The 23,306-nt window shown below is 43.4% G+C and overlaps 1 protein-coding gene across 2 annotated transcripts in view; it reads left to right on the top strand.

Moving 5' to 3' along the window:
* LOC142195934 (protein mono-ADP-ribosyltransferase PARP4-like) overlaps nt 1–23,306 on the top strand; it is an 825,676-nt gene that overhangs the window by 801,970 nt on the left and 400 nt on the right. Inside the window, exons 31-45 of one of the 2 annotated variants that reach the window (XM_075266048.1) lie at nt 5,075–5,252; nt 6,580–6,650; nt 6,765–6,952; nt 8,301–8,400; nt 10,067–10,237; nt 10,508–10,588; nt 12,130–12,210; nt 14,712–14,807; nt 15,294–15,416; nt 17,224–17,304; nt 17,977–18,189; nt 19,543–19,578; nt 20,558–20,611; nt 20,710–20,812; nt 21,812–21,944. In XM_075266048.1, coding sequence (XP_075122149.1) covers nt 5,075–5,252; nt 6,580–6,650; nt 6,765–6,952; nt 8,301–8,400; nt 10,067–10,237; nt 10,508–10,588; nt 12,130–12,210; nt 14,712–14,807; nt 15,294–15,416; nt 17,224–17,304; nt 17,977–18,189; nt 19,543–19,578; nt 20,558–20,611; nt 20,710–20,812; nt 21,812–21,944 — 1,709 coding nt within the window. The remainder of the gene's footprint in view (nt 1–5,074; nt 5,253–6,579; nt 6,651–6,764; nt 6,953–8,300; nt 8,401–10,066; nt 10,238–10,507; nt 10,589–12,129; nt 12,211–14,711; nt 14,808–15,293; nt 15,417–17,223; nt 17,305–17,976; nt 18,190–19,542; nt 19,579–20,557; nt 20,612–20,709; nt 20,813–21,811; nt 21,945–23,306) is intronic. The other variant, XM_075266050.1, reaches the window with a different exon arrangement.

Below are 23,306 nucleotides of genomic sequence, written 5' to 3'. Positions count from 1 at the left end.
TCCTGGGACGAACCTCAGTTGTACTCTGTCTGGAAAGAAGGTTATGAATGGCTCTGAGGCCGCTAAGGCTTGTAGCTCACCGACCCTCTTGGTGGAGGTTATTGCCAACAGGAAAGTTATCTTGTATGCTAGGTACTTCAAATCCACCTCAGATAGGGGCTCAAAGAGGGGCGCACAGAGCCCCTGCAAAACTGCGGCTAGGTCCCAGCTAGGGACAGGTGGCTGCACCTGAGGACGAAGTCTAGTAGCCCCTCTTAGAAATTGCTTAATCAGAGGATCTAGTGCTAGCCGGGTCTCCAGGAGCGCGGACAGAGCTGAGACTTGGACTTTCAAGGTAGCAGGTGCTAGCCCTTTCTCCAGGCCGTCTTGTAGGAACTCCAAGACTGCATTCCTATTAGGGTCGCGCTGGTTACTTGAACACGAGTTCTGAAAATTCGGGCGACCCTCCGGTAGCTCTGGTTAATTGACTGCGCTCTTGAGTGCGCCAAAGTTCTTAGCACTCCCTGGGATAATCCTCTTTTGCCAGCTAAAGGCTGGCTGACCTCCAGGCAGTGAGGTTGAATCTGTTCAGGCCTTGATAGGGCCGACTGTTCCGGATTACCAGAGTTTACACTGGTGGAAGCCTCCAGGTGTTCCTCCGTCTCATGAGAGTGAGGACGGTGAACCATGCCCTTTCTGACCAGAATGGCGTGCTTCTTGCCAAGCTCTGGTCCTGCCTGCGTTTTGTCAATACCTTCCGAATCCTCTGTAGAGGAGGGTAAATGCTCTTCCGTTTGAACCTCCCTGGTATTGACAGGGCATACAGCGCCAGAGGATTGTCTTCCCAAACTGGGGAGCAACGCTCCTCTATTGCGGCGCCGTTTGAGGTGGCCATCAGATCCACCTCGGGGAGACCTCATCCTTTGGTAGGATAGTTGAAAGCACCCTGGTCTGGGGATGACCTGGCTAAGGTCATCCGTACTCTGTTGAGTCAGTCCCACAGACTGTAACCTGGAATTTGAACCGCTGGCCGCTGGGAGATTCCTAGATCCGAATAGATGAGGATCCTGGCGTCTGGTAACGTGGAGAAGGCTCTGATCCTCCATCCGTAATGACTGTAATAGGCTGTGATCAGGTTGTCCATCCTGGTCCTCTGCTCCCGAAACTGTGGAGTCCACGTCAGAAGCTTCACTTGAGCTCTGGTAATCTCTCGCCAGCTGGGTAAGCGCGTTCTCTTCAGGTAACGCCAGGTGCTCTGTACCAGGGTCTCCCCCAGATGAGCTCCCCTGGACAGGGAGGCATCTGTGGTCAACAGGGTCTAGGTAAACCTGACCGAGGACCTGCCATCGCGAAGATGGGTCTGCCGGGCCAGTAATGGCCGGGCACTGATGGTTTACTGGATAGGCTTTTTTAGTCCCTAGGGACAGCGATTCCGGACTCGCAGCTTCTTGACATAGAGAAGGTGCCTCCAGGTAAGAGAGTCCCTGGTGAATCCCCGGAACTGGATTCGATTTGATGGAATCGTAAATAATCCTAACGGGTCTTTGGCTACAGTCTGATTGTGCCTGAGGTAGCCCTCCTTGATCTTGGCTCTGAGAAGCCTTCTGCCCAATTAAAGGGCTCCCCAGCCTTGCTAGGGGGCTGGGGGAGGACCCGTGGATACTACTCCCCTGGAAATAGGGGGGGCTGAAGTTCTGCCGTCTGGGAGGGTGGAAACTTGAGGACAAGGTTTTCCATCTGGGTATTCGTCCCCTTGATCTAAGGTCCTGGACCGAGCTATGAGAGATCCTGCGAGTATACCTGGCCTGAAGATCTCTTAAAGAAACCACATCCCGTGGAGGAAGCGGTCTAGGTCAAAGACGATGAGCCTGAGTCCTTCGCCCAAGATCCTGGAAACCAAGAACCCCGAAGGGAGATCCTTCTGGACGGGTACTCATAGATGAAGTTGTTTGGGGCCCTAAAAAGGGCAAGATGTTCTCTCGGTCGGTGGAGCCTTGATGTAGCGAGCGACCCCGGGACCTTTGCGTCGGGGCCCTAGATGGAGGACGGGCCCGATTTCTCCCAAGATGGCAGACCACTGACGGGTCAGGGATCCTTCTTACGGTCGCGGGAAGTACCGCGTCCTCTACCTCTGCCCTGGGGAGCGGAGCGTCCACGCCCCCTGAAGCCTCTGGTGGAGGAACCTCGGGCCCGAAAGGCGGTTCTCCTCCTTTCTGGGAGCTGCGGCAGATTTTTGGTTTTAGTGTCCGCCAGGTCCTCCATGATCTTGTCCAAGGCTTTGCCAAAGAGCCTACCTGGCTCAAAGGGCAGTGTACAAAGCCCTAGTCTGGAGGCGTTGTCCACCCTCCATGGTTTAATCCACGACGGTCGCCTGGCCACAGTGGTGAGGGCCATAGATTTGGAGGCGAGCTTTAGTTGCATCCTGGAGGATTCAGCCAAGTGGTCCACCAATAAATTAATATCGGTCATAGCCGATAGGAGGTCGTCCCGGTGGATCCCCGTGTCTATATCCCTAGCAAGGGATGATAGTTCGGCCTGTAGGGCAGAGACCACCTCATTAGCGGATATGGCCACGGAGGCCTGCGACGAGGCGACAGAATATGCCCGCCTCAAGGACCCCTCTACGCGGCGGTCCAACGGGTCCTGCAGGCTTGACCCGTCTTCGGCCGGAAGGACCGTACGGCGGGATAATTTGGCAACTGCCACGTCAACTTTTGGCGGTGGTCCCCAGGCACCCTGCTGGGACTCTGACATCGGGAAGAGTGCCCTGAATCTAGCGGAAGGTGTAAATGCTTTCTCGGGACGCCTCCACTCTCCTTCCATTACCTGGACCAGGTCAGCATTAGCTTTAAAGGACTTAGCCCTCCTGCTTGGCCCTTCCCCCTCGTCCCGATCACTTGATCTGAGGACTCTGAAAAGTCTGTCCATTTTCTCGAGGGGAAATACTTCTTTCTCCACCTCCACAGGGTCCTCCTCAGAGGACTCAACCTCCCCAATGTGAAGCCTCTCTAGAGGCGGGAGGGAGGGCTCAGAAGCCTCCAGCCGGGGCCTTTTGGCGAGGTGGGAAATGGTCTCATCTTCTTCATGGAATGGGACACAAAGTCCTTAACCCAGGAGACCATCTCTCTGATAGGGGTAGCCTCAGAGGGAGGCGCTCTGCATCCCTGGCAGTACCTGTATTCACAGGCATCAGGGAGGGGGATGTTACATCGGGCGCAAGACAAATGTCTCCTCTTCGCAGTGGTTTTCCTCTGAGGGAGGGTCGAGGAGGATGAGGAGGACAAACTACAAGGAGGAAGAAAAGAGACAAGTATCCAAACGAGTGGCATAAAAAAATCTGGACCTCAGTTGCAGCCCCAGCCCCTCTCCCCTCCACCAACCTTGATAGCACGAACTGGGAGTTCCAACTCTTGAGCTTTTAAATCCTGAGGCAGCAATGCTTCAGAAGTACCTGTAACCGGAGCGACAGGTACCATCTTGTGGTGGAGGGGGGTTTAAATAGGCCGGCTGGGGGAGGGACAGGGGGCGGAGCCACGCCCCCCCACCACCACCTAGGTCCGAGCTCTTTCCTCCTTAGTACTTAATAATAACTCACCCCCCCTCTCCCGAGCACGAGGGGGGGATACATTGCCAGCAGTAGCTTGCCTGTTGTTTTTCTTTGTCATTGCCTGCCGCGGCCCCTAACACTGGTCGCGCGGCCTGCGCATGCGTGGTTTCCCCGGAAGGGGTCCCTGGCTCGGGCGGAACCCGGGAACCAAGAACTAGTTCCCAGACCCCGCCGGCAGACGAACGTTCCTACCTGCCGGCTCCTGCAGTATCCAGACGTCCGCGATGCCGCCGCTACTCACGCTTCAGCAGGGGACCCGGACCGGAGCAGGGAGGGAGACCCCATCAGGACCACGCAGCAAGGTACAATTTAGGGGGGGGAGAGGGGACCCCTATAGGAGGCCGGAGCACCTCTCCCCCATCCACCTGTCCTGTCCCCCAGTTGTGCTGCTGTTGGGCGTAGGGGGAAGCTTCATTTCCCCGTTTATGGAAACGGAACATCACCAATACTAACCACCCACCCCATCATACTTACCTTCATGTCCTGATCTTCTGGGCATGCAAACACCCGCAGACATGAAGAGGAGAAGGATCAGGCCTTCCATGCATGCGCAATAGAGCCGGAGTGCCCGCAGTCCAGCTCTATTTCAGAGGCCCCGGCTGAACAGAATAAAGTAATCTCCAGAACAGGAAGACAGGTAAGTATGATGGGGAGGGCTGAGTTAATGATTTAGGTAGGGCTTGTAGTCCATGGGCTAGGTAGAAATACAGGGTGGGGGTGTGAGAGAGGAAGGGGGATGGAGTGAGAGGGGGCTCTGAATGTAGAGCAATACATCACGGTATTGGTAGGATAAGAGAGCAGGAATGTATTTGGGACCACTTATTAACCCATTAATAGCACTAACAGACATTAAAAAAAAAAAAAGTTTTTTTTTGCCCGGATAACCCCTTTAAGGGTGCATTCACACTGAGTATACGCTAAACTCTCTGAACGTAAAACACGTTCAGAATGAGTGCGTACAAAGCAGATCCCATTCATTTCTATGGGAGCCGGCATACGTGCGCTCCCCATTGAAATGAATGGGCTGCTTTTTTCCCTATTCCTTTCAATGTGATACGCGCTAGCACAGATGTTAACCTAGCCGAAGGCTCTGTATGCATCTCCTGCCATTACAGTCAATAGGATCCATCAGGCATCATCCGTGTCTGCTGTTTTAGTCATCCATTTGTCCATTGTTCTGATCTTCCAAACCTACAGTTAATACATTCATTGCAGTTACCATATGACTGCACTGTCTGTACATATAATATGTGTTTCCAATATGGCCAACCCAAAAAGATTTCAAAAAGAAAATAACAAAGATGTTACTTCTCCTCTGCAGACCTATATGTAGTTACAACCACTCAATATTGAAGACTTTCCCTGAGCTGATTTCCCATACTACAACATCAATGATATGCTGTATACAATATACAGGATTTGCTTACTCTTCTTATTACAGAGCCAGGTCATCTCCAGTAATTGTTCAGTGTTGATTCTATTTTATAGGTGTCCATGTTGATTTTTAGACCTGATATATCAGACGATATTGATAATACACTTTTGACAATATGCCTCGATTGCTCCAACTCCATGGAGTCCTGTTTTCACAGTGCTAAACAGGTTGCATTGCTCGCTCTGGATTCTATATACAGCTTCTATGTCAACATCGTCCTCTTTGGATCAAGTAAGTTATGCTATACTGTAAAGCAGGTGTCAGTGCCGAGGTCGGCACTTCATGCATATTTGCTCAGAACAGGGTTATCTCCAATGTTTAAAATGCTGCTCCTCCAGGTAGTCGCCCTCTCTCATGGTACATGTAAACACAGTTATAAGGGAGGAAGCAATAAAGGGCATCCTAGTGTCCGGGCTGTGAGCTAGCCTAGTCAAGGGGTGGCAATTCTTTTCAACTTATTTTTGCAAAGTGCTGATAAGACAGCTGAACATGCTGGGGTAAGTGTTTATCTATTTCAACAAGGTTGGACAGAGTTGTATGGGTTTATCCAGCAAAATAGATGGTGTGTATTATATAACTATTATGTAGGGGTCAGCATCCTTACAGTTATTGTATAGCACACTGACTGCTTCATCCTTGACTTCTTTAAAAAAAAATTGGCACATGATACATAAAAGGTTGCTGACCCCTGCTGTAAAGCAAACAGTATATTCCTAAAGTGTATCTGCCACCAATTTGCAAGATTTAATGAGTATTAAAGGAGTACTCCAGACATTTAATATTAATGACTTATTCTTAGGATAGGTCATCAGTATCACATATGTGGGGTCCGGTACCTGAAACTCCCCCTGATCAATTGAAGCCACTTGAGTCTTAAGCTCTGTGACCGGCTTCTTCACTCCCAATCAAGCTGATTATTATATAGTGTGTACTGTTTTGTGTATATAATTCACACTATATTGATATTGACTGCACTCTTTTATCTTCATACATTACTATTGTATATTACAACCACAGTATGTCAGGTAGCCCCAGCCGCTGGTACCACTGTGTTTAATCTTATAAAGCAAATAACCCCCCCACCCCGACCTGGTTCACATCGTCAGGACCTATAGAGCTAATGACATGGACTCATTGATGTTTTGAGGTTTTATAACTTTAACCTTGCATTTCATTGGCCATCCCCTCCTGTATAGGACAGTAGACCACCTGATCCAACACACCTCTAATCCATTATCTACACTTCACTTCCTTCTAGACCAGTAATGGAGACAATATTACCTTCATCATTACCAGTGTCATTCACATGGGTTAATGCTCTCAGGCATCATCCACATATGCCCGTTGTCTTGATTAAATTGATGACTGTATCCTCAAATATACATGTATGTAGTGTGTTTATAATGCACATCCATGAATGACACATCACAGTCATAACACTCATGCACATGTAATACTGGGGTTGATAATGGATCAACCCATTAAGACAATGCCCAGCCATTAAGGATATGTTGTGTACATTTTAGGTTAGTTTTTGTTTATATTTTTATTTTTGCAGATTATAAAGAGATGTATTTCTTCCCAAAAGCCCATCACGATGAATATTCTGATATGGAGCGATTTATAAAAGTAAGGACCACAGCAATACTCATTTATTACTAGGAATCAACCGTTTTTCTTCCATCTAAAGTATTGTCAATGTAATTTACCTTGACTTACTGTAAGGTTTTCATTATATCATAGGGAGCTAAACCCACCATGGGTAGCACCGAGTTCTGGAAAGTTCTGCAGTCGTTGTGTTTGCTCAGACCACAAAAGGGATGTCATAAACTTGTCCTCATCAGCGATGGACATGTCCAAAATGAAAACTTGGTCTTTCAGATTCTAAACAACAATAAGGATCATATTCAGGTGTTCACTTGTGGAGTAGGGTAAGCCATAATACTTACAGCAATTTATATCTACCTTATATATTCCTACTAGAAATTTATGAATGGCATCAAGCAGGCTGGTACTTGGCTACAGCCTGATGTTTGGGGACCTTTGCCGTATAATATTTTGATTTTGTGTGGTATTAGGAGTATATCATACTCTAGTAGTTGAGTGCAATGGGTGGTGGTGTTAGATATTACTCTTAGGCTGAGGCCCCACATTGCGGAAACGCAGCTTTTTTTGTTGCAGATTTTGCTGCGTTTTTATTTAAGCCAAAGCCAGGAGTGGATTGAGCAGAAAGGAAAAGTATAAGAACTTCCTATATATTTCCCATTCCTTTTCTAGCCATTCTTGGCTTTGGCTCAAAAAACTGCAGCAAAATCTGCAACAAAAAACGCTGTTTCCGCAACATGGGGCCTCAGCCTAATGGCAGTAGTATGCTTTTGAAAATACAATAAAAATTGTAAGATGTATTTCCAATAGTGGCAAAAAGTTAGGGTTTTGATGATAGTAGAATTTTGTAGCGTAAAAGTTTGAATTTTTATATTTTTCTCAATGAAAATTTCATGAGGGAATACAAATGTTATTTACAATGCTGGCCTGAGACTGATATTTGAATTTCTGAGGGTTTATTCATGGAAGTATCTATGGGGACTATCAAGAAACAATCCACTTTCCACCATATATATAGGTTTTTTCAAATATAATATGGACAGTGCGTTCAATCAATTCCATTCTGATTGTAATAAAAATGTACATTTTGCCTCATCATGTATAAATTGCACACAAAAATCAGCTTCTTTGGGCTCCTTTAACTTTGTATTGTTTAGTTCACTGTTTTGATCCGCCATAAGAGCAGAACAGTAGACTGAACAACTCGTAGAATGAAGGTTGTACACGGAGCTTATTCTGTTAATACAGCAGAAAGTGAATAGGGATCTAAGGAAGATTTCCATCTCATGCTCCTGTTCACTTTCCGCCCCATAGCTTTCACTCACTAATTGTCAGATTGTCTTATGCCCTGAGTTATATGGCTGATTAAGTCGTGGAATCTGTAGCAAGATGGCGCCGTCTATTTTTTCAGATTGAGGGAAGAACCTAGATCTGATTTTAGATGGAATCCACCTCAAAGTCATTGCTTAATGGCACCCTGTGATCTTAGCCTAAAGGCTTTCTTTCATCTGATTTTAAAAGCCCCTTTAATGATGACAGAATGTGCTGTCTTCATCCTTCATTCCATTAGTCTTTTTTGGTCTGTTGTTCTAATCCTGTGACAGATCAGAATAATTGACTATACAATGGCAGTTATTGTAAATGTAGACTTACTTTTATATTTCTTTGCTTTAGGCCTACAGCAAATAAGCACATGCTCAGGTGTATGGCGCAGTATACTTCTGGAGCCTTTGAATATTTTTCTGACACATCTAAGAGCAGATGGAGAGATCAGGTAATCTTTATTGGCTTGTCATATTCAATAAATTGAAATAAATGTGCCATAATGTGGTAGTCAGTCATCTGCTGCATATTAATGTATTAAATGTGATTGCTTCTGTCCTTTATAAGAGCAGGATATGACGGAAGGAAAGAAGCTGAGCTCTGTGATATATGGGGTTATATGATAGAGGAAAGAAGCTGAGCTCTGCGATATATAGGGTTATATGATAGAGGAGAGAAGCTGAGCTCTGTGATATACAGGGTTATATGATAGAGGAGAGAAGCTGAGCTCTGTGATATACAGGGTTATATGATAGAGGAGAGAAGCTGAGCTCTGTGACATATAGGGTTATATGATAGAGGAGAGAAGCTGAGCTCTGTGATATATAGGTTTGGCCTAGAGACTATTCCTAATAAATCCCCCCTGAGCTATATGAGGATACCAATTAATGATTTTAAAGTAGTTGAGTCCTATGTGGGTTGGTACTAGGACTGGGTTTAGGGGACAAAATACCCCATTGGTGTTGCCGTAGGAAGATAAGGAAAATCCGATAATTTTTTTCTGTTGCTACAAGTACATAATAGTTTCTTGCGCTACCATCAGCTGCGGAGTCACATTCGGGGGGCCAAGACGCAATTCATGTAGACATTCACAAATCACAATATTTCCTTATGTCTATATACGACCATCTCCACTATCTTCATATTCAACCTATGACTTGCTGCACCAATATACAATAGAGAAATTTTCTAAAAAGTAGGTCAGAGGAAAATTGAAGGAGTTGCTGTTTTCATTTTCTTAGGAGGAATAAGAGTTAGAATGTCTTTGGTTGCAGTTTGTCAAATTCTTTCCCCTTTCTTTAGGTTGTAAAAATTTCCTTCATTGTTCTTAGAAACCAAATCCAAAATTAGGAGGAGGTTAAAAAAGAGAAATGTACACAATGATGAGATAGGATGTGATAGGACCTTTAAAAATTACAATCATACAAACCCTTTTTTTCTAACACGTTGGAATAGCTTCAAGAAAGGCTATTCTTCTCCTACCTTTTGTTGACTTCTCTGCGTCACCATTCCGTAGGAATCCTGGTTCTTGTCAGTATGCAAATGAGTTCTCTCACAGCACTGGGGCGGGCCCCAGCGCTCAAACAGCACTGGGGGCATCCCCAATGATGTGAGAGAACTCTCTCCAGCAACGCCTCCATCTTCGTCAGCAGCATCCTCTTCATCCTTTTCTTCCGGCGGTGGCTTGTAACTTTGAGGCCTCGGTCAGAGCAGATTGCGCATGCCCACAGGCCACGAGAAAATGGCCACTTGCACAGTACTGTATGTGGCCATTTTCTCGTGGCCTGTGGGCATGCGCAGTCTGCTCTGCCCAAGGCCTAGAAGTTACAAGCCACCGCCAGATGAAGAGGACGCTGCTGATGAAGATGGAGGTGGTGCTGGAGAGCGTTCTCTTGCAGCATTGGGGACACCCCCACTGCTGCGAGAGAGCTCATTTGCATACCAACAAGGAACTGGGATTCCTATGGAATGGCGGTGTGGAGAAGACAACGAAAGGTAGGAGACGAATAGCCTTTCTCAAGGCTATTCCGAAGTGTTAGAAAAAAAAGGGTTTGTATGATAGGATCCCTTTAAAATTGTCAGAGTAAAAGTTCCTGCTTATGTATTTTCTCTTATAGATGAACAAACAAGAAAAGCGGTTCAGTTCAGAGACATGTAAATCTATTTCAGTGAAGTGGAGACAGTTTAACCAGAACTCTTCTGAGATCCTACAGGCTCCTGCAAATATACAGAATATATTCTATGATGAATCCCTTTTTGTCTATGGGTTTGTCCCTCATTGCACTCAGGTATGTGTTGTATAGCAAATGCCATACACCAGTATTTCCATAGGTATAATTCACATACTGTGTCATGTCAGTGTTTTTTAAAATTCAGCTTTTCCACTACATTTTTTTTTTTTTGCAATGTGTGGATGGGATTAGCCTGAATTACATTCACTTTGCAAGTGATGTAAAATGTTGTGTTTTATCAATGTGGGACCCTAACCTAAGATATATATATATATTTTTTTTTTATAGGTTTTAAGTATTTAACCCAACTTTGTGCTTAAATTACAGGCAACACTAAAGGCTTTAATTAATAACAAACAGTTTGAGAACGCGGTCTCAGCTACTAAACTACAGAAAACAACAGGAACGGTACGTTACATTAATCCCTACGTTTCTACATTTTATCATGCTCACTATTTTGTCCTCAGTCAATGATATTTTTCACAGAATATAAACTATGGCATATCTCAGTCCTATCCAGTAGCCAGTCAGCACTTTATCTCCACCAATCCTAAAAAGTATCTGAGGTGAATGTGCAGGAAAAATATCCAACAATGTTTGACTTGTCCAGCAATCTCTGGATAGACCCCACTCATCAGCAGGTTATATGCAGGGGCTTAATTACCGGGGTAGCAGGGGTAGCGGTTGCCACAGGGCCTGGGACATTAGGGGCCCGGCAACAGCCCCTACCGTTGCATTTTTTTTTATTTTTTTTTTTTAATAGCACGTTACCGGCTGGAGTTACCAGGGAAGTGGGGCCAGGATTTGATGCCGTGGGCCCCACAAGCACTATTATACTCGGGGGTCTTTTACAGACCCCCGAGTATAATAATCGGATGGCTGGAAGAGGTAACAGAACATAACAAACAACATTACTTACCTCTTTGGGCTCCAGGCAGGCTTCTGGCCTACTTGCGTGATGTCCCTGACGTCACGTGACCGGTGCCTGTGTCCATATGTGTCATGATGATGTCACATGACGTCCCAGCAGTCACTAAAGATGACCGACAGCGGCAGAGTGTGCAGAGGAGCACAGCGATAGGTAAGTAACAATTTTTTTTAAGTTTTTATCCCCCCTGGGTCTCCGATTATTATACTCTGGGGTCTGAAAAGACCCCAGAGTATAATAATTGTTCATGGGTGTCCACAGTGGAACATAATACTGTGTGCAGGGGCCACTATGGGGCATAATACTGTGTGCAGGGTCCATTATGGGGCATAATACTGTGTGCAGGGGCCACTATGAGGCATAATAGTGTGCACAGAAATGCGCCCGTGGGGGGGGGGGGGTCGGTTGGTCGAATTCTATGGCGTCGGTAGGGAAGGGAGGGGCCCATGTCAAAAATTCGTCACAGGGCCCCGCTATTCCTAGTTCCTCCACTGCTTAGAGCGTATACTAGCCAAATGCCATAACTTATATCCATGAGGAATTGTCATTGACTGTCATGTTACCTTTGATTTTCTGAACTTAGTTGTAAGGTTTCCAACAATTTTAGCCAGTGTGCAGAAAGTGCACCTACTATAAGGAGGTCTGAGTTTGTAGGCCCCACATTGCCAGCTAAATTAGTCAAGCGTGTATCACAGTATAAAGGAATCCTTGACTATCTGCATCCTTTGTCCTGGAGATCCACTGAGCATCTCCACACAGGATTTCATGACACTGCAACACCCAGCTGAATTGTTCTCTGGATGGGAACTGAGTGTTAGTGACTACTATCCAGTGTACAGAGCTTTGTACTTCCAGTGAGTATGGCTCTGTACACTATACTTCTTCCATCAGCCGCTGATATGATATTGATCTGTCCATCAGTATCTAAGCCCTGGAAAACCCCAATAATTATAAGGAGTAAGATGATTTTCTGTTCTCTTTAATATTTTTGCTTACATTACATTGATCTCATTGTGTCCAGATACTGCACACCCTTACAGCTCGAGCTCTCATTAAAGACTATGAGGATGGGATCCTGCATGAGATGGAAAATGAGAATGAGGTCAGTATAATACTACTGTAATACATACAGTCCTATGAAAAAGTTTGGGCACCCCTATTAATCTTAATCATTTTTAGTTCTAAATATTTTGGTGTTTATAACAGCCATTTCAGTTTGATATATCTAATAACTGATGGACACAGTAATATTTCAGGATTGAAATGAGGTTTATTGTACTAACAGAAAATGTGCAATATGCATTAAACCAAAATTTGACCGGTGCAAAAGTATGGGCACCTCAACAGAAAAGTGACATTAATATTTAGTAGATCCTCCTTTTGCAAAGATAACAGCCTCTAGTCGCTTCCTGTAGCTTTTAATCAGTTCCTGGATAAAGGTATTTTGGACAAACAATTCAAGTTCCGTTAAGTTTGATGGTCGCCGAGCATGGACAGCCCGCTTCAAATCATCCCACAGATGTTCAATGATATTCAGGTCTGGGGACTGGGATGGCCATTCCAGAACATTGTAATTGTTCCTCTGCATGAATGCCTGAGGATTTGGAGCGGTGTTTTGGATCATTGTCTTGCTGAAATATCCATCCCCGGCGTAACTTCAACTTCGTCACTGATTCTTGAACATTATTCTCAAGAATCTGCTGATACTGAGTGGAATCCATGCGACTCTCAACTTTAACAAGATTCCCGATGCCGGCATTGGCCACACAGCCCCAAAGCATGATGGAACCTCCACCAAATTTTACAGTGGGTAGCATGTGTTTTTCTTGGAATGCTGTTTCTTTTTGGACGCCATGCATAACGCCTTTTTTTATAACCAAACAACTCAATTTTTGTTTCCAAAATGAAGCTGCCTTGTCCAAATGTGCTTTTTCATACCTCAGGCAACTCTATTTGTGGCGTACGTGCAGAAACGGCTTCTTTCTCATCACTCTCCCATACAGCTTCTATTTGTGCAAAGTGCGCTGTATAGTTGACCGATGCACAGTGACACCATCTGCAGCAAGATGATGCTGCAGCTCTTTGGAGGTGGTCTGTGGATTGTCCTTGACTGTTCTCACCATTCTTCTTCTCTGCCTTTCTGATATTTTTCTTGGCCTGCCACTTCTGGGCTTAACAAGAACTGTCCCTGTGGTCTTCCATTTCCTTACTATGTTCCTCACAGTGGAAACTGACAGGTTAAATCTCTGAGACAACTTTTTGTATCCTTCACCTGAACAACTATGTTGAACAATCTTTGTTTTCAGATCATTTGAGAGTTGTTTTGAGTAGCCCATGATGCCACTCTTCAGAGGAGATTCAAATAGGAGATCAACTTGCAGTTGGCCACCTTAAATACCTTTTCTTATGATTGGATACATCTGGCTATGAAGTTCAAAGCTCACTGAGGTTACAAAACCAATTTTGTGCTTCAGTAAGTCAGTAAAAAGTAGTTAGGGGAATTCAAATCAATAAAATGATAAGGGTGCCCATACTTTTGCACCGGTCAGATTTTGGTTTAATGCATATTGCACATTTTCTGTTAGTACAATAAACCTCATTTCAATCCTGAAATATTACTGTGTCCATCAGTTATTAGATATATCAAACTGAAATGGCTGTTGCAAACACCAAAATATTTAGAACAAAAAATGATTAAGATTAATAGGGGTGCCCAAACTTTTTCATAGGACTGTATTATAGAAAGGCCCCCAATCAGAATACTAACACAAGCTTATAGTGGCATGTCACCCGGGAAGGTGAAAAAAAAGTATCATACTCACCTGTCCCAATGCTCCAGTGTAAACCCAGCACGTTGCGGGCCTTCTGCTCCGACGGCTTCTCATAGGTCTCCTCCTGAGTTCTGCTGAAGCCGCTGATTGGCCCCAGCGATTACAAATGGCTGGGACTTCCACCACACGTCACCACAGGACCGGACCACACCAGAAGGCACTGGAGCAATGTGAAAAGGTGAGTATGATTTTTTATTTTTTTTTATTTTCACTGACCCCATTCAATTTAAAACTTAAATGGGCTGTCCATTTTTGCCTGGACAATCCCTTTAAGCTAACTGAAGCATTTTATCTAAGAAATTATCTATTGTACTCTATAAGTCAGACACCGCTGATTACGTATGTTTACAGCTCCTTGCCTAGGTTTATGACCACCTCTGCTTTCTAGTAGTAGTGGCCGGGCTCTTGTTGTCTGTCCCTGTTCTTAGCTATTGTTGAAAATGAAATATAAAGTCTATGAAATAATAAATCTGTTTCTGTTTTATACAATGAAAAATAAAATGTTTCAGTCACTTGAGTAATGGTGAAACTATAGTAAGGGGAATTTCTTGATCTTTGCACACCAGAATTCTGACATAAAAGTCAATTTACATTTCTAAAGGAGACCTAGATGAGAAGAGAGATTGTATTTACACTGGTACATAAGATGGTATATTGCTCTCTTCTCACAATATACCCAAATACTAGATCTCCTTTAGATCAGATTACTATGTTAGTAGAGAGCTGGAATATTATGTGATGATAATTCTTTGTTATTTAATACTTGATACAGATGAAGAAACAAGAGATGAAGTCTTTCATCATTCAGCTCAGTAAAGAATACTCACTGGTCACTCAATTCACAAGTTTTGTGGCCGTGGAGAAAAGGGTGAGTACTGAACAGGCATAGGAGCCATAAGCTATTGCGATGTAATTTCTTCTTTGTATAATAATAGATTATTCTATATGCAGTAGATGTATATTACATGTTTAGGAAAAATGCCCCTTTGTATCCTCTTGAATCAAGCATGGACTAAGCAGGAGACTAGATTTGCAGATTCTCTTTAGAACCTACTAGGATCCTTTGCCCAGCCAATTTTCTCACTTTGGCCCCTTAACTGCAGTTGTCAAAAGTTCTCATTTATACCACAGGTTATAGGACAATATGGAGATATCATGACCTAGAAGCTATTGGCTTAAAGGGAATGTGTCACCAAAAAATAATTTTTAAACCAAATTTTTAGGTTAAATATGTTATTGTTGGTTTTCTTTTTACGTTTCTATGTCACTATCTATGTGTTTTTTATTACTTAATCCTGCAATTTTTATTTTGGCCATTAATGACTTGGATATTTTTTTTTCCTGTATCTTCTAGGGTGCAGAGGAAACCTTTGACAATGAACCAAATGTTCTTGAATTGATATCTGCTATAAATGTAGATATTCTACCAGACATGGATTGGTCATCTGGAAATAATGGTTGGCATATGGGAAAGAAGGTCGTGCTATACAGATATACTGTATTAATGTTGTGCTTTTTGAGCTGTAAAGTCAGGTTTGAAAGAATGTATATGTTACGGTCTGACTACACTGCCAGACTATAAAAGGATCTTGGGAGTAACAGAACAGTTGTCAGAAAAAAACCCATAAACTGCAGTGCAAAACTAAAAGTTCAAGATATTTATAAAGTCCAGTTTGTAAACTGTAAAAGTAAGTAGGACAAAATAACATAGAGAGTCAAGAGTAGGAGAGCCGAGTCAATACATAAGTAGCAGAGGTCTATATATAAGGTAATGGATGAACTGGTCCAAGATCACATCCAGGAGATTAGCCAAGCTTCCCAGGTTCTGGCAACAAACACACAGCAAGGCCAAAGTAGCCATAGGAGTAGCAGATCAATAGAGTTCAATATCCAACCGACCTTTTGTGTCCTCGGTCACATGCGTTTTTATATACCGCTAGAAAGCCGACAGTGTGATGAATTCAGTGCACTGTCGGCTTTCCCATTATATGCCCCCGAGCTGGAGATATCCTTGCTGTTGTAACACATGAAAGGTCCTCTTTAAATTCAGAAAACTAGATGAAGGGCCAGATTCCATTTCTTACTATCAAAAGGCCCAAAGGTTTTAGCAGACGCATCTAGCAGTGTAAGGCCCCATGTAGACGACCGTGGTGTGGGTCAATGAGCTATCAATGTATTTCACGGATAGCACACAGAGTCATTTTTTTCTATGGACCTGTAAACACGACCATGACTTTCATGGTTCAGTGTGCGGGCAGCATCAGATAGGACAAGTCCTATTCCTGTCCTATTTTGCAGCCCATACTTCCGTGGCTCCTATTCATTTAATCAAAGCAGCCGCAGAAGCACGGCCCGTGTACAGGCGGCACAAGGGGACATCCCCGTGTCTCCTGTGTGCAACTGGTTAAAACTCATGGCAGGCCAGTTGCAGTACGATCATGTTCAACCAGCCTAAGGCTGAGGCCACATGTTGCAGAAACAAAATGCTGCGTTTAAGGCTCATAACGCTGGCGTTTTTTGCGCAACGCGACCGCAAAATAGCGCGGCGCAAACGCGGCGTGTACACGGCGCTATGTGCCAGAATAAGCACAAAAAAAACGCCAGCGTTACTCAGTGTGAATGGAGCCTAACAGTACCAGCAAAATGAGTGAGATTCTGGTTAGTCCCATCCACATATTGTGGGGGAAAAAACGCTGCGTAAAAGCCGCCTTTTCAAAAACGCATGACTTTTTGAAAAATGCAACATGTCAATTTTACCTACTGAAATTCTTACATTTCCCCATAGATTTAATAAGGGAAGAACAACGGCAGAGTTATATGCAGCAAAAACACTATGAAAAACTCAGAAAAAAATATAATGCGTTTCCGCTGTGTTTTTTTGGCAGCGTTTTTTTTAGCGACGTTCTGCAATCGGAGTCTTAGTCAAAGGGATCCTTTCCTATCCGAAAGACCCCTGAGTCCAGACAGAAGAGTTCAGGTAAAGGGTTCAGGAACCTCTTTCGTTAGAAAGGTCAAGTTCAGAATTGAGGTGGAGGCTGAGATACATTTGGAAGTCAGGATTCAGGGTTCACAAAGTGGGTGCAAACTCAATCTCTGGATAGAGGCAAAGATTCAGAGATCAGAGGCAGAGTGAACCCTATTAAAGAGCAGCAAACATACAATGACAGCACTCTGAGGTCTGAGCAGCTGGTACAAATACCTAGGAAGCCCCTAAATAATGTAATAACAATTTAATATACAGTATATATCAATCAATAACAGTTTATTTGTTTTTTTACTTTCAGCATCCAAAGGCGGTAGAAGGAACTTCTTCAAGTGAGGAGGATGATGATGATGACAGTGATGACATGGGGTTTTCCCTCTTTGTAAGTCTTTTTCTTTGTATTCTCCATATTAGATGGTGGCTCAGTAGTTGGTTTTATTTCCTCTGAGTCTGAGGTATAGCTTGAAGCTCTAGGGCCCCACTGCAAAATCTGTAATGGGGCCCCTATTTACCTTCTGAAGAAAGTAATTATAATGATATCACATGCAGGCAGGTAAAGTAGTGGAGGCGCAGTCAATTTTCTACATATCCTTCCATTTTCAATAGTTAACACCAATTGCACCCTCATTAGCGGAAATGGGCTCACTCAGTAACTGGGCCCCATAGCAGCTGCACGTCTGCTACCCTGGTAGTTATGCTTATGACTAGATTGATTTTACCTTGTCCCTGGTGACCAGACAATGAGATGTTCTTTTTTTTTTATGTAGATTGTGAGCCCCACATAGAGCTCACAATGTACATTTTTTCCTATCCGTATGTCTTTTTGGAATATGGGATGGAAATCCGTGCAAGCACAGGGAGAACATACAGACTCCTTGCAGATGGTTTTTTTGCCCTTGGCGGGATTTGAACACCAGGACTCCAGCGCTGCAGGGCTGCAGTGCTAACCACTGAGCCACCGTGTGGCCCCTTCATGTATGCGTATGTTCTTGTTATGAACTTGCTCTTGTAAATTATAAAAGCTGTATATAATTAATATTAGTTATTTTTATAGCACAACTTTGACTTGCCTCGGTTACAAGAAGAGCAATCCCATTCAGTGCTGTTTGATTCCGCAACGTCCCAAGCTCCAGTCCCATGTGGGTCATTATTTGGAGACATAATGCAATACAGTTCACACATTTCCTCAGATTTTGGAACTTTTGGTTCTACAAAGACGGAACAGTCTATAGCAGTAACCCCACCACCTCTGGCCCCAGCTGATATGGTATGTATATTTTTGTGTTTAAATCATTTAATACATTTTTAGCATAATTTTTTTTTTTTTTTATCCAACTCATATAACCCAATTTTTCTGGGTTCTGCAATCCAACTATTCCGTTACTACTTTGGTTGCCGTCCTCTGAATGTTCTCTGGATCTGCTAGGTCTTTATGTATGAACCAGAACTGTACACCTCGGGGGTAAATCATCATGACCGTTACGTCCAATGTTTTTGCCATTTTTTGCACAAAACTATACTTTTTGTTTTCATAATTTTCCAAAAAGCAGGGAGGAGGAGGCATGGCTTCCTGCCGCCTGATGAATGTATGATTGCTGTACAGATTTACACCAGCTCATTGCTGGATTAGATTTGCTGCTTTTAACCAGAAACCATCAGAAGTAAAAATAAATTTGGCACATCTCACTCCAGCAATCTTGTTAATAAAACTGGATTATAAAAACACCAGTTTCAGGCTAAGGCCCCGCGTAGTGGGCCACTGTCAAAAAGCGATGAGGAAAAAAAACGTGGTGGAAACGCATTTTTACTGCAGCACTTTTCAGATTTCCTCTGTGGCCTTTCTACTTCCATTATACCTATATGGAAAACGCCAATGTTTCTATAGATATAAATAGAGATGAGCAAACACTGTTCGGATCAGCCGATTCGAACAGCACGCACCCATAGAAATGAATGATAAGCACCTGTGACGCCGGCCGGCCGCCGGCAAAGTCAGCGTCACAGGTGCTTCCATTCATTTCTATGGCTGCGTGCTGTTCGGATCGGCTGATCCGAACAGTGTTCACTCATCTCTAATAATAAACATGCTGTGATTTGCAACAACACAATCGTTTTTCAAATTGCAGCATTTCCACTGTGGATTGTGTTCTGCAATGTGTGAATGGGAATAGCCAGAATTTCATCCGCATTGCAGTTAGTGTAAAGCGCACTGGTTTTTGCAGCTGCATTTCTGCCACAGCCAAATCGTGTTGATAACACTACGTGGGGCCCTGGCCTAAAGGTGTTGTCAAAGACTCCAAGTGTTTTGGATACTGATGACCAATCCTCCAATCCTTGTGACCTGACGCCCACACCCTGCACCGATCAGTTGATCTGGCTGGTGCTGGAAGCCATTTACATTGTTTACAGCTGGAAGCAGCCCTGCTCCTATTCAAGTGAATGGAAACAGAGCCGCCGTTCCCCGGGTCACCTCTACACCACTATGGGACATAGCGTATTTATAATATACTGAATAATCTGGAAGCACAGTTTTCTCCAGAAAGAAAGAAAACTTGGTGCCTGTAGAGATCTTACCTAGCTTCTTCTATAATATAATTAGATATATCTTTATATTTTCTAGGTTTCTCCTCCACCATCTCCGTTGTTACAGATATCGGTAATTTATTATTGTTTCCACTATTATATGTTTTCCTAAAAATGTAAATGCAATTGGATGCTATGGTGCTGGTTGTAACACTTTGTAAGTGATGACTAGCCTGAGTACGTCCCTTTGCAGCTGACTCATGAAGAGACCAAAGCCAAATTCAAGATCAATCTGGTGACCAACTAAGGTCTGACATATGTAGAATAACATATGAAGCATTTCTACTGCATGGCCATAACAAGATTCGCTCCCTTTTAGCAGCTCTACAATCTGGATCATAGAGGGGGGTCCAAATGATTTAACTGCCTTTATAATGTCCCTATGTCCTATTCCTAGAGTATATATATTGTGAAGTGGAGAGGGGTATAGTGTGGGAGAAAGGCTATTTTTTCCCAAGACTGTTGCAGTATGCACAGGCGTTCAGCTTTTAGGTCCCGGACTGGAGTAAAGTTTGGGCCAGTCCTGCATGGCAATCCATTCCAGGCTTGGAAACAAGCCAGCAGAGCTCTGTAAGTAGCACAGGTGTGCTGGTTAGAGAGAGAAATGAGAGAGACTGAAACACTGACACAGTCAAGCAGCCTGAGAAAGCTCTGCCAAAAAGGACGCTGTTAAAGTGCCGGGTATGTGTACCCCTTGTTTACTTGTAAACCCTGTTTTGTTAGGAGGTCAGCAGTAGGCTGACCCCCTGGTTAGTGAGGGAATAACTCGTTTAGTAAGCCACCGGACAGGCGTAGGTCTTTATTTTCATGTGTTTGTTTTGACATGCTGAGCAGCACTGCCTGTACCTTTAAGCTTGTCTGCTGCAATAAAGACTGCTTTTGGGAAAGAAACCAGAGCTTCTGAATCCCCCGTACATCACAATATATACAGGGGTTCAAATAAAGTCAAATGTAAAAGCTCAGGGGTTACCTCAGTGATACATCTGTGATAGTTCATTGGTCTTCACAGAACACTTATATAATAATAATACGATTATTTCTGTATTTTCTAGAAAAGACGTTTTGTGCCTCCTCCTTGGTCATCTCTGTCATCTCTTCAAAGTCAGGTAACTTATTTTTGGCTCGGCCATTATGCATCTCCCAAAAATATTATAGCGAAAACTCATGGTAAAAAGTAATCTCACTGTTGTATTTTTTGCCCTAGGAGGGATACTGGCTGCTGAGTCGAGAACTCGGTACATTATTAAAGATCAATGTCTGGTACTTGACTGAAGATTTTCTTGTTAAAAAAGGCATCAGATCTCTGGGTAGGTAACAGTTACTGCCGCTTATCTCTAAGTCATCTATGTATAAGAAATGTGTGTTATTATACAGGAAAATAGGGAAAATTCCCACCATTTAGTGGGTCATTTAGTGTTGTGCTGTTTGTGTAGCGGTCACAGATGAGGCCAGTGATTGGCTGGAGCCGTGACCTGTCCTCAGATGGTGCATGAGAAGACGACAGAGCCATCAGAGTGACAGCAGTGATTTCTGGGTAGCCGGTGTATGAGCAGAGGGTTAAGTTACTGCTACAGTAAATCAGGAACCCCCTTAATGTGAAATTAAGAGAATGGCTAAGCTATGATTTAAAGGGGTTGTAAATGATTGGACTAAGTCTCAGCAAGGGGGTAAATACAGTTAAAAAAAACAAAAAAAAACAGAAGGCCCATTACTTACCAGGTAGATCTCTGTGCTGGCGCTCTGGTCCGCCCTGTCAGTCTCTGTTTTTGCAACATGATATCACGTCTACAACATATGACCACTGCGGTCAGTCACTGGTCTCAGCACTGTATTTCCTCCTCTCGCTGAGATTTGGCCAATCTCAAATAACCACTTTAAATCCTCACTATCCTACTTGCCCCCATTATCTGCCCTCAGTTTAGTGTTCTTTCTTCTGTGAAATAAAGATCTCCCTTGACAGACTGGTTGGTAGGGAGTCTGGGATTGTTAGATATCAATTGCAACCAGTCTGCGTCACACGACTTTGGTGTTCAGCTTAGAGCTGTATTGGTACTGTGCTAAAATATTTTCACTAACCACCATGGGCAATCCACCGTATTTACCACTTGACTGGCTGGGATGGAAATGCCCCTTTAATAATTGTGTTGTATCTGATGCCTGTGGAGCGGCACATAAAACATTGGTCTTACTAAATGCCCTATGCTCCCCATAGTTATACAAAGTGTCTCATGTCCCTATTCTGTACACCATTTATCTTATAATTCAATCACTCTTTATTTCTTTATATTTGGCTATTGCTAATACAGGTACCAGAGGAATAGATACAATACATAAACTCATAGCTACACTCCTGGTGCTGCAGATCATCCGGGTTCACAACATTCTCAGCGGAATCAGATGGAAAACTTTGATGAAGTTGGACCAGTCCATCCCAAAAAGGTACAAGTATAAAAAACAAACATCAGCATAAATACTACAATTCCAAAGCATTATTTGCATTCTTGTTTTCTTTACACTTTACACAATACCCAACTGTTGTATTTACTTTGAGGATGTAAGTAAGTTTGGCGGGTAAGGCTGGGTTCATAGCTGCATCTGAGTCTCTGCTGAAGACCTCTGAAAGTCATCTGAGTAACAAGATCTAAACAGAGAACTTTCATTTTCAAAATGGTGGACAGCTGACGGACCCCATTATAGTCAATAGGATCTGTCGGGGTCCCTTGTGCAACCATTGTTTTAGAATTCCACCTCTCCATTGTTCAGATTCTCTAATGTAAGTGATGAATAGCCGGAGCTAGCGTGAACCTAGTGTTATCTCATTGCCACTTACATTGTTGATATTTGCTATCATGTAGTCACACGGAGAGGTATAGTTACCCTCTGGCTATGTTCACATCTGCGTTCAGGGTTTCCACCTGTAGTTTCGTCACTTCTGAAGGCCAAAGTAACACAACACTATTATTACCATCAAACTGACCTGATGCAACCCTTGGCACGCTCCATTCTATGTCACTGCAGTCCATTGCCATTTTTGATATATTTTACCACAATTCCATTAATAGCAGTAGCCATAGCACAGATGTGACCAGGGACTTGCTGGACATAATGTCAGAAATATTTTTGCATATATACAGTACTTCATATACTTACTTTCTACAAGCTGTTACCTTAAAATAAAGTGTCAAAGGTAGTAACATTTCCTTAAACCCAGAAACTTAAGTTCAAGTTATGATGGTGAAGGGTTACAAATTTTTGTCATTGCAACCTCATTTGAGGTTTTTCCAATAAATATAAGTCACGGTGTTTCGGAAGGTGTGAACACATCCTTAGATCTGTGTGTTTATAGGTGTGTTTATTCCAAAATAGTTGCATTGAAGAATATAACTTGTCCTGCAAAACACAAGCTCTCATACAGTTACATTGATGAAAAATTTAAAAATGATGACTCTTGATACCGGAAGACAAAAGAAAAAATGGCTTGCCATTAGGTCTAAATTAGGCCGATCACTAATAGTTTAAGGGAATGCATCACCTTATATTTGTTACTTACTAAAAAATATACACCTAAAGGGAGTCTATCATGTGGATTGTAATGACTAAACTGCTAGTGTTCCATTATCTGGGGTTTAGGGTCCCAAACCTGTGGCCCCCGGGGTCTGCTAACTGGAATCGGCTCTAGGCCTGGGCCACATGTGTATTATGACTAGTATACTTTACTTCACCATGCGTACCCTCCACAATGCTCATGTGCTGGAGGCCTGAAGCTGATTTCAGGGTACAGACCCCTGGCCTCTTCTAACT

The sequence above is a fragment of the Leptodactylus fuscus genome, chromosome 2, assembly GCF_031893055.1.
Source record: "Leptodactylus fuscus isolate aLepFus1 chromosome 2, aLepFus1.hap2, whole genome shotgun sequence".
NCBI classification, from domain to species: Eukaryota; Metazoa; Chordata; class Amphibia; order Anura; family Leptodactylidae; genus Leptodactylus; species Leptodactylus fuscus.
The sequence above is the reverse complement of the archived record's forward strand: the minus strand, read 5'-3'. Positions and strand labels throughout refer to the sequence as shown.